This window comes from Malus sylvestris, chromosome 14, assembly GCF_916048215.2.
Source record: "Malus sylvestris chromosome 14, drMalSylv7.2, whole genome shotgun sequence".
NCBI lineage: Eukaryota > Viridiplantae > Streptophyta > Magnoliopsida > Rosales > Rosaceae > Malus > Malus sylvestris.
In genome coordinates, this window is record NC_062273.1 from 26360563 (window position 1) to 26372163 (window position 11601).

General features: G+C 36.3%; 1 protein-coding gene across 1 annotated transcript; it reads left to right on the forward strand.

The window, feature by feature from the left end:
* The first annotated feature begins 4226 nt into the window (after positions 1–4226).
* On the forward strand, positions 4227–7852 carry LOC126599850 (WRKY transcription factor 72A-like). Its single transcript, XM_050266301.1, has 5 exons — positions 4227–4494; positions 5627–5710; positions 5824–6393; positions 6519–6632; positions 6752–7852. Exons 1-5 carry the CDS (start codon positions 4363–4365, stop codon positions 7604–7606), a joined length of 1755 nt encoding a protein of 584 aa, XP_050122258.1. The 5' UTR covers positions 4227–4362; the 3' UTR covers positions 7607–7852.
* Positions 7853–11601: the final 3749 nt, after the last annotated feature.

Consider the following 11601-nt stretch of genomic DNA (forward strand, 5'->3'; position numbering starts at 1 on the left):
AAAACCTGAGAACTTGAATCTTGAAAATATACCAAATCACAGAGAAGCACCATAAATCTTCAACAATGTCAGCGGAAGAACAAAAAACTTACTGCAGCAATTCATCAAACACCAACGATGCAACTTGATTCTGGACTGCAGCGAACAAGAAGCACAAGATTCTGAGGAAAACCATGAATCTGGCGAAGAAGCACCAACTTCTGAGGAGAACTCCGATTCCGGCGAATCAGCAACAACTTCTAAGGAAACCTCCAGGTCCAGCGAAGTAGCGTCAACTTCTAAGGAAAACACCGATTCCGATGAAAACCCAATGTCAGTGATCGGTTCCAATGAAGTTGAAGGAACCATTTATGGGAATATCTCTGATTCCGGCGAAGCAGCACCAATTTCTGGGGAAATGTCAATGACCGAAGCACCAATTTCTGGGAAAATCTCCGGTTCCGAGCAAGAATATCGGCCAATTTCTCCGAAAATGTCGGATCCATGGAAACAAGAGGAAATACCAAATTGTGATGATTATGTTCCATGGTTGATCGATAACACTGAATTTGTACAGGAACTCGTTGAGGAGCTGATGATTGGAGATCCACCTTTGCTCGATTACTCTAACGAGAGCGCTGCGCTTCCTCCTTCTGGGCAAGTTTCCGATTCCGTTGAAGGAAAGTATGATGATTATGTTCCATCCACAATAACTGAGTAAGAAATTGATTCTGCTTCCGTCTCCGATTCGGGGATCAGAGAAAAGAAGAAAACACCAAAGAACGTAGACGAAAAATTCAAGAAAATCTGAAGAGAAAATAAAACTAGACAAAGAAATCTAAAAGAAAATACGGAACCACCAGAATCAATGGCGTAAGCCTGGTGGCTCTGATACCATGTTAACTACATTGTAGTGTTTGGGAATTGAAAGGAAAATCAAGAAGGAAGATTAAGAGAAATGGATGAACAGAGAGTTTGAGAGAGAGAGAGAGTTTAGAGAGAGAAACAATTGATTGTATTGATACTGAATTAATCTCTTTACAACTATGAGACTACAGTTTATATAGCCACATTCTCAACTGTCTAACTAACTATTTTAGAATGATATATTCAACAAATAAGAGGTAAAATTATACATTATGAGGATCAATTCTAGTAATCTGAACAGATTAAAAGTTACTTAAGTACTTGCTCTAAACTTTTAAACCCTAATATTTTCTCCGGTTCGAGTCGTGGAAACAGTCTCTTCGCAAAGTAAAGGTAAAACTATGTATGATAGATGTTCTTCCCAACCCTTACAAAGCAGAGAGCCTTACTGTGTTGGGGTTGACCTTTGTAATGGTAAAAGAGATATTAAGTTGGAATTCAACTTACACGGAAATGTGCATGTAATTGCATGAACAACTAGGAAGCAAAACTCACCTTTAGTTTTAATTATATATAGATATGAATATACTTCATCATATAAATGGGAAAAGATATTGAACGGCATTACTTACTATTTGATTAATCCCGCGTCTGTATATTAATACTATCTTGTTAACAAGTAATAAGAAGATTTCATGTCTCCAGTCTGATATGGCAATTATCTGACCTGAGATAGCTTGATTTTAAATTCTCTTCTCTTCTCTCACTTTAAGTGTACTTATTCTTATTTAGTTGCATGTATAGTATATATTACAAATCTGTGTTTTTCTATTTCAGAGATTATTTGTATGCTTGCTCTCTATCAATGGAACGATTTAAACTTCTAATTTCTATTCTCGTATTTACATTGAACAAAGATGTAAGGTCCTCAGCGTCCCACTCGGCAGAATAATTTGATTTTGAATTTAGTTTTTTTTTTTTTTTTGAATAAACGATATTATCTACACTAACGGGAAGGGGTGGGCGCAGCCTCACAATAGGCTAGCAATAATGTGGTTCAAATTCCTCTTTGACGATAATCAAACTTAAGACCTCTCACTTACTAGTGAAGAGGAATATTACTAGACCATAGTGTTTAGGATAGTAATCCAATGACTATAGAGTGTGCCACCTGTCAAAGATCAGCTGAGTTAGTTAGGGAATGTTGTTAGAGTTAGTTACAATAACTTGCTGAGTAAGAAATGAATATATTGCAGCTGTATAAAATCATATATTAGCTTAATGAAAAATATAATCTTCTTAGCTAAATCTCTCTCTCTTCTCTCTTCTATCTCTCTCTCTCTCTCTCTAGCATCTGATACACAATGGTTTACGCATAGTACTAAGTGGCTGATTTTAAATTTAGTTAAATACGCAACTACACTCACACATACTAACACAATTCCTTGTCTGTTGGCAACACAGTTTCTCTCAAAACTCAGTTTGACAAATCACACAGGGTAAAACAATTTATAAAGGCGGGTTAAGTTTAACCAATCTAATTGAAACACCAAGGGAACAGCATATGCAACACGGCCCTTGTATGGTAACTAATAAGGTGGTATTGATAATTAAGTACAATTGTTGTGGTATTATTGAGAGTTTCATAACTTAATCAATAACAAATTAGGTTTAAATTTATGTGTGTGTGTGTATTTTTCTTGCGCTTACAAGTGGACTGCTTGCATATTAATATTCAATATTTTATGGAATAATGCTTGCATTCACCCTTAGAAGATGAGTTCATTCATCCACTTATTTATAACATATCTCACCGTAAACTTTCATAATGGGAATGTTCAATCTTCTGATTTCCATTTGAAGATCATCTCTATAAACAAATCATTGAATCATTTAGTAATCTAAATGTATGAAATAAATCAACGGTTTATCATAAATGTTACTTGGTATCTACACCATTCATTTATTTGATACATTGCGATGGTATGATATCCAGTTCGAATGATTTTTGTAGCAAAGATCTTCAAATGAAGATTAAGATATTAAACGGTTCTGATTATAAAATTTATACAGTAAAAATACGTTATTTGTAAGTGGAGAATAGTCCATCCCCTATAGAGGGAATGCACGTAGTATCCTATTTAATTTTGGCAAAATGGGGTTGAAGACCTGCTTCATATTGCTTTGCCAAGTAATTTAATGGGTTTCGACGGATTTGCTATGATATGTAGAAAATGTAGTATATTCTTCGATCGTTCTATTCATTTAATCCCCCGGAAGGGTGGTGAACACTAGCTGGTCCCTTTTTTGTAAAATAATAAAAATAAAAATAAAAAATCCCATAATTTGTCAAAGTTTTGAAACACCAAATTTCCCATTTTATTTACTAATTTGTAGAATTGTTATCCAAATAAAATACTAGCATAATTTGTCAAATGACAATGCACCAAAAGTAATCCTAGTTTTATTTAATCCTTTGAAAATTGTACACAAACATTGACTTATTCAAGGCATAATATCAATCTCTGATCACCTCTAGTCATCCTTCATCATATGACTTTGGAGAGCTACATCTAATTCCAATTCCAACATGAATTAATCACATGGTATTTACGTTAAGGTCAAATGCATAGACAAATGAATCCAAGAAGAAAAATTCTTGAACTGACCATAATACTTGTAATTAACACCCATAGTTGACCTAAATCTTAACTTTTCTCAGTAGATACAAAACCCTAATACCGCACCCCTGAATTAAATCTATAGACAATTAAAGTTTGACCATGAACCGATCTCCATGTGACTTTTGTAACATACGAAACTTCAAAGCCTTCAAACTATTCAAAGTTTTGTCTCTAGCTACTGCTTGGGAGATTAAATTGGTAAATTAAATGACATAAAAGTTGATTATGATTGGATTACTTAAGTGTTGATGTACTTATTGCTTATTGGTGATACGTTATTTAGTTTACAAATTTAGTCTACAAATTCCCTAGCTTACCCTTTGTCTCGTAGCATGTATCTCAAACGTTGATGTTGAATTCTTCTTCTTTGTTTTCTTCCTTTTTAACAAGATTATAATGAAATTGTTTGTAGTATCACTTAGCATTACAGTTTAGTAATATTCATCTCGACTTTTAAGTAAAGAGGTTTTTGGTTTCACTCTCGTATGTGATGAGAAAACAGGAATCAAATTATAACTGACTCGACGTATAGCATAGTCCAAATTTTCGTCTCAGTGTAAATATATCGTTGTAGTGTGTATTTCTTTTGCTGCAATTGGAGAACGGGTGCAGTTGACATTTTGTGTGCCGTGGTCATTTAAGTTATTAGCTTATTTTATAATAGTTATATAAGCTATCTCATCTGATATATGATTTAATAATTTCAAACTTTTAAAGGGTTGAGTCAAATACTGCACGCTGTCTATATAAGCAGAGTAGAGATTGAGGAGGCCCTCAGAATATCGAATTAGCGAAAAGAGGATAGCAAAAGGAGAGAAAACTGAAGAAAACAATGGAGGCTGCTTCCGGAAAGTCTAATAGCCATGGAGGATCAGAAATGGAAGAGGAAAGAATAGTACTTGAATCTAGTAGTATCGCTGATGATCAAGAAGCTGGTTACAAAGAAGACATAATTGTTCTCAAAGTAAGTGAAATTAATAAATAATAATAGTAATAATAATAATATTGCATCTAAAATTTGTTTCTGTTTTCTTTCCATATCTATCAGAAATTCAAGAAATCTTGTATATATATATATATATATGTATGTATGTATGTATATGTATGTATGTATATGTATCTATGTGTGTGTGTGTGTGTGTGTATGGAGATTGAGCTTGTGATTTTGGGAGAATTAATTATGCAATTTTTGAAGGATTACAAGCTATTTTTATCTTGTTCCTACACAAAGAAAAAGATTATGGTATGAGTTTAGATCTATAACAAAGGTTTACATGGCCATTATTTGTTATGGATTTTAACTTTATATATGTTAAGTACCTTTGAACTTGAAGGAAATATTATCCCTTTTTTCTTGAAATCAATTGTTTTTTTTCCAAAGAAATCAATAAAGTTTTTAATGTTAGCATGATTTCTTGTATTATCTTTTTTTTTTCTAGTTCTTTTGAATTTCAAGTAAATAAAACGTGTATAATTAAATATCTCTCGTCATATATATCCATTGGATTTAAATCCATCTCTCACTGATCTGAATTCTCCCCAAGTTTTTGGATTTACATGCTTGCGCAACTTAATTGATTAACTATATTTGAAAGGTAATTAAATCGTGAGCAGATAAATATTTTTCATTATTAGAGGTCCTGAAATTAGGGTACATGCACCATCAATCAACATCCACAATTTTCTTTCATTATTTAATAGTGAAGTATTGGAATGGGCGGTGCATAAACCAGAGCTAATTTGGCCATCTAGCGGTTTGAAGTCAGGGATGTATGACTTATGGATGCCTAGAGTTGCATGCTTTTGTTTGTTTTAAGTATAAAACCTTTGATTCAGTTTAGGAATGATCATGTAATAAGAAGAAAGCAACAATGTTAATAGGGTTAGCCTAGTGGTGGCTAAATTTAGAGTTCGAAACCGCCTTTGATGTAACAAAAAAGAAAAAGAAAAAAGGAAGCAACGGTGTCCGGTTATTATTAACTATTACAATTTAACATGTAACGAACATTGCAGGTTTAATTATTCTTCAATCTTTCAATTGAACTTAAATATCATCAATGAATTTTAATAAACTATGTATGATACTAATTGAACAGATGTCGACCACAAGTAATATAAAGGGGTCCTCGGCGGAACCTGATCATTCAGTGGCATCTACTTCATCAAGCCTAAAGGAACAGGTACTTATGTTCACTTTGTTTATTATCATATATATATATATATATATAAAGAAAATCAATTAAAGGCTAGAGAGAACTAAATTTTCCGAGTTTATTTCTCAAATATTTTATAGGATTATCAGCTTGAATCTGCTAGAGCGGAAATGGGTGAAGTTAGAGAAGAAAACCAAAGGCTGAAGAAGTACTTGGACCGGATAACGGTGGACTACCAGACACTTCAAATGCAGTTCTATGACATTCAACAAAAAGCAAACAAGTCCAAGGACATTGCAATTCCAAGTACTATTAAGAAATATAACCAAGACGAGGAATCCGAGCTTGTGTCACTCAGCCTCGGATCATTTTCTGGAAAACCTAAATGGAATCAAAAGAATGATAAAAACCCTAGCACTAGTCAAGGGAATGTAGAAAATGAGTCAGATGGAGAGAGCTTGTCATTGGGGCTAGACTGCAAATATGAATTAGCAGCTAAATCAAGTGCTACAACTGATCAAGTGCCCTTGGCAAATCCAAGCCCTGGAAGCAGCCTTGAAGAAGTGCCCAAGGAAGAAGCTGGTAAGACTTGGCAACCAAAAAAAGTTCTCAAGACAATAAGATCAAGTGCTATAGAAGATGAAGTTGCGCAACAGAGCCCAGCCAAGAAAGCTAGGGTTTCAGTGAGAGCCAGATGTGACACCCCAACGGTTAGTTTACACACATATTAATGAAATTAAGTAGTTCATATGCATGCAAAAATGGAATTTACTAAAGATTGGTTAATTGTAACCATGAGATTTTATTTACTAAGCATAATTGTACTTGGACGCAGATGAATGATGGATGCCAATGGAGGAAATATGGGCAAAAGATTGCAAAAGGAAATCCATGCCCTCGTGCTTACTACCGTTGCACCATTGCACCTTCGTGTCCAGTAAGAAAACAGGTAAATGCATGCACCTATCTGTGTCGGTGTTTGACACATCACCTGTCACATAATATGATTCACTATATGGTATCTAAAAATATATTGTACGCTAATTTCTTGATTTGTAATTAATTTAGGTACAAAGGTTTGCAGAGGACATATCCATCTTAATCACCACCTATGAAGGAACACACAATCACCCACTTCCGATGTCAGCCACAGCTATGGCTTCCACTACCTCTGCCGCTGCTTCCATGCTATTATCCGGTTCATCATCTTCAAGCTCTGGCAGCCTGAACCCATCAACTACCGCTGCGCACGATCTTCATGGTTACAATTTCTACCTTTCTGATAACTCAAAATCCAGATTCTACACACCCAACTCTTCACTCTCATCTTCTCTCCCAACAATCACCTTAGACCTCACTTCAAACCCTTCATCAACATCCAATTCCTTGTCCCATCTCAACAAATTCTCTTCTTCATCAAGTTCTTCCCGTCAACTTTACCCTTCCACCAGCCACAACTTTGGATCAAATTCTGAGTCCAACACCAACATTTCTTGGAGGACCCCCTTACCTCCATATAATATCAGTAACAAGAATCAAATTGCACCACTAAGTAGTCTTGGAATCAGGCAGCAGCCCCTGCAAAACAGCATGTACCAAAACTACATGCAGAAGAATATTAACCCTAACCCTAATCCCCATCAAGGAGTTCCGCATCAGTTTCGACCAGACTCTATTGCAGCTGCAACCAAGGCAATCACAGCTGACCCTAGTTTCCAATCCGCCTTAGCCGCCGCCCTTACATCAATCATTGGCAACAACAGTACTGTTGGGACAACTGGCATTACTGGAACCCTAGGTCATCTTAAGCAAGCAGATGGTGGAGACAGTAGTATCAGTTTGGCTCAGAAATTCAAATGGAGTGACCACTTTCCAGTAAGTACTACTGCTTTCTCCATTCCTTCAGTCACAGATAGGGAATAACAGTAGCATTGGATGTGCATCAAGCTATTTGAACAAAACAACTCCCAGCGAATTCGCAGCTCGGGAGCTTGATGTTTCTGCCACCTTCATTGCCATTTTCAAGTGCCCCCAAGTGTGCATCTACATGATACTAGAGACCACAAGAGTTTATAGTTTTTTAATTGAATAATAATGTTTAATAATTTGTAAACAGTTAATTAATTTGATTAATCTCAGTTTACTACCCTAAATTTTTTTTATTTTCAACATTTACCACATGAAATTTTTTTCATCCCAATTTAGTACCTAAAATCATATTTCTGGAATACTTTCATACATTCGTTAAGTTTTCCATCAAAACATCTATTATCTGATGACGTGGTACTTATATAGATAATGACTGGGCACGTATCACTATGGGCCCACATGGTAATTAAAAAAAAATAGTTTTTTTCGGGGCTGTCTCCTCACCCCCAACCCTTTCCATCCCTTCTCTTTTCTACACCCAAACCATCTGCACCCACCCACCCTCTTCACCTCCGCTGAGACCTGCGAAGCTGCCGCAGCAGACCACAAGGCGGATGACAACATATCGTTACCTCGCTCCGTCGCCATTTTCTGCTGCTTCTTGGGCGGTGGTCTTGTGGCTTGAATGAACATGCTGATGACGTCGGTGTCGATGGAGATGATGACTTGAAATGGAATTGGAGCTCCTCCAATCCAACAAACGGCAAGCGCCCATTGGGGTTTGACGGCGGCGAAGATGACGAAGAGCATCGAGAGAGGAAGTTGTTTAAGCTTTTGGATTTGTTACGACAAGGTGGAGACGATGATGAATTAATTTTCGTGCGAGCAATTGGGGATTAGGGGTTTTGCAAAGGATGGAGGTGAAGAAGGTGGAGGTGGGTCGGGTATACATGGTTGGGTGGGCGCAGTTGAGAGAAGGGAGAGAGCGGGGGGTGACGTGAGGTAGGAGAGGTGGGTGTGCGGGGAGAGTGGGTGCAGATGGTTTGGGTGCAAAGCAGAGAAGGGATGGAAGGGGTTGGGGTGAGGAGGTAGCCTAGAAAAAAAAATTATAATTACCACGTGGGCCCATAGTAACACGTGGCCTTCATTCATTGTCCATATAGACACTGATAGGATTTTTACTACTCATGTGTTTAAATCTCCTATTTTACTTGCAAGAATCACAAGGTTATTGTAGTATAAACGGATTTCGCAAGGTCATCTCCACAGGAATTATTAAATAATTCGAACTAATCAGATTCCATTTAATTATTGTAAAATAGAAATTGAAGTGATTGATTTTATAACCTAATTAAAATAAAAACGAATTTAATGAATTAAAATAAACAATCTGCAATATTAGGACTAGAGAGAAGAAAACAGTTTTGAGAAAATCAAATTAAGAAAGCACTAGGGTTCCACCATCACCTAGCAATCCTATGAATTTTTACTAATTACTTATGATCTACACATGCCACTTTGAAGGTTATATTTTCCTAATTCATATTCTACTTGGAACCTCCAACATAGAACGTATATCTAACATGCAACCCGTCCGGACGTTCGGATCAAATCTAAACATGAAAGACTCATTATGCTTTATGAAAATCCTTTGAAAAACCATGCAATCCTTAAAACGTGATATTCATCCTAAGAGAAATTACAATTATTAATCACAAGAAGCCAGCGTCAATTTCAGGGAACCTTCCGATCAAAATTGCATCAAATTACTTTTCTAAAGATCCTAATGGTGATCAGGCATTAAGACAATTAGATAGTTTTTATCCCGGTGATTAACAATTCAAAGTACGCATGCAATCAATCATAAGCAATTAAATAAAAACCACATATTCATGCTAAGGCTCAAGGCTTCGCCCTAGCAATAGAAATTAGTTCCGCATATTCATAATTGAAATCATAGAAATATCTATTAAGAAAAGGATTGAAAACACCTTCAAGTAGAAAATCTTCAAAACCCTAGCACTTCTCTCTGTCTCCCCTATTGCATAAAATAAAGCGTAGTCTCAAACTGTAGACGGCTAAGCAATATATTTGCCAAGCCACTCCCTAAAACCCTAGGAAACATAACCCTAAATTAAATAATAAAAAATTCGTCTAAAATCTGAACAGCCACGTTTTGGCCCATAAGCTGCTCCAAAACTGGCCCAATATAGCTGGATTTAATGTTTGGAATATTCTGAACACTTTTCCAGAAGGCCACGAACCTATCCGAGGTCATCTTGGGCTCCAAAAACGCAATTTAAGCCAAAAAACGTCATTTTCCAGCACTGCGCACTGCTTCTTTATTTTATCGCCAGAAAATCACCGCTTGGTGGAAAAATCCCAAATTTTGGTACGATCAAGCTAAGTGACTCACAAACGTCCTTCAACTGGAATTACTCCAAAATTCGTCCATTTGGTCCTGTTTGCTCCAGAGGAAGTCGAAAGTCCTATATTGAAAATACAATTCAAAGTATCAAAATTCTTCCAAAATATTAACCAAAATATATTAAGATTAGGGTAAAATATATAATATAAAATCTACTCATCAGACACCACGTCATCAGTTAACGGATGTTTGGATGGAAAACTTAATGGATATATGAAAGTGTTCCATAAATATGACTATGACTTTAGGTACTAGACTGAGACAAAAAAAAATTCATGTACTAAATGTTGAAAACCAAGAAATTTTAGGGTAGTAAATTGAGATTAACCCTAATTAATTCAAACAAGGTAATTAAATTGAGTTTGAATTTTTGTGTATTAGTCTGTTTTTTTTAAGATACATAGTGGTGATTGTATGACGGTAAATTGTCTTTATTCCTGGACGTGGATATACATGAGAAGGATTGAAAACGGGATTAGCTGACTTAAGCTTTGATATTTTTTTTTAAAAGGGGACAACTTGTGGTAAGCCATGGTTATCCACCCTTTCTGGGGGCTGGGAAGACTCACAGAGGCATTTTCAGCCTCCCTCTGGCCACAAGTCTGGTTTCCAAACCAGCAGCAGATTTTAAACCTGAGACCTCCAGTTTTTAGTTTTAAGGAAGTCTCGTAATCCGCGCTTTACCAATAGGGCACCAGCTCGTGGTTATATTCATTTGCGTGACCAAATACATCTCTATCACTTTGGTGTACGTTTTGTTTGTTTTTTTTTTTTTTTTTTACAAGAATTAGTAGCAATTTTTCATTGAGATGATAACTGTTTGGGTTAATATTTGAATATTGGGTTTGAATGAAGGAATGCCCAAGGATGCCAAATTAAATGAGGACTTGCCCGAAGCCCAGCATCGAGCCCAGAGACAAACTAAAGCCCTCTCAGCCAAGGCATAGGCCATGTGCCTATGACTGAAGTGACAACTGATAGAGACCAGCTCACTACCAACCAAAAAGCACTTTCTAATGGCATAAAGGTGTAAATACATGATGACTCACTGCCCCTAGGAGCCCTTGGGCAAGAGCAAAGCTCTAACAATCGAGCCAAATCGCTTATAAAAGGAAGGAAAGACAATAGAGATAAGGACACTCAACCAATCAAATAAACAACATACAAACTCTGCTCTCAAGCCAAATTTGCATCCAAAAAGCTGAAATCAACCTAGATTCAGTCATTTTAGCAATAGTTCCCTTATAAAAGCTATCTTTTGTCTAGTTTAAAAGCTCTGCTACCTTCCCTAGTGTCATAGTATCGATTCCCTCTTGTAAAACCTGCTTACCATCCATCCCTTTTAGCATACAACCCCTGTAAACTCAAAGAGAAGTGGCTGTAAGAGGTTCAACCTTACCCGACAAGGTGAAATCTTGCTCGAGTCTCTTTGCCTGCACCTTAAATTAATGGATCTGTTGCTTAATGTACTTTTCAGCATGTATTAAAGTTATTTCCATATGTTTTCCACTTAAGAGTCTCATTTGCATCAAGATCTGGTTAACTTAATAAACCTACTTTCATTAAGAACAAACTGGATTTGAGGAAATGGTTTAAAGAGCTCTGAACTCCCTTCGTTTCG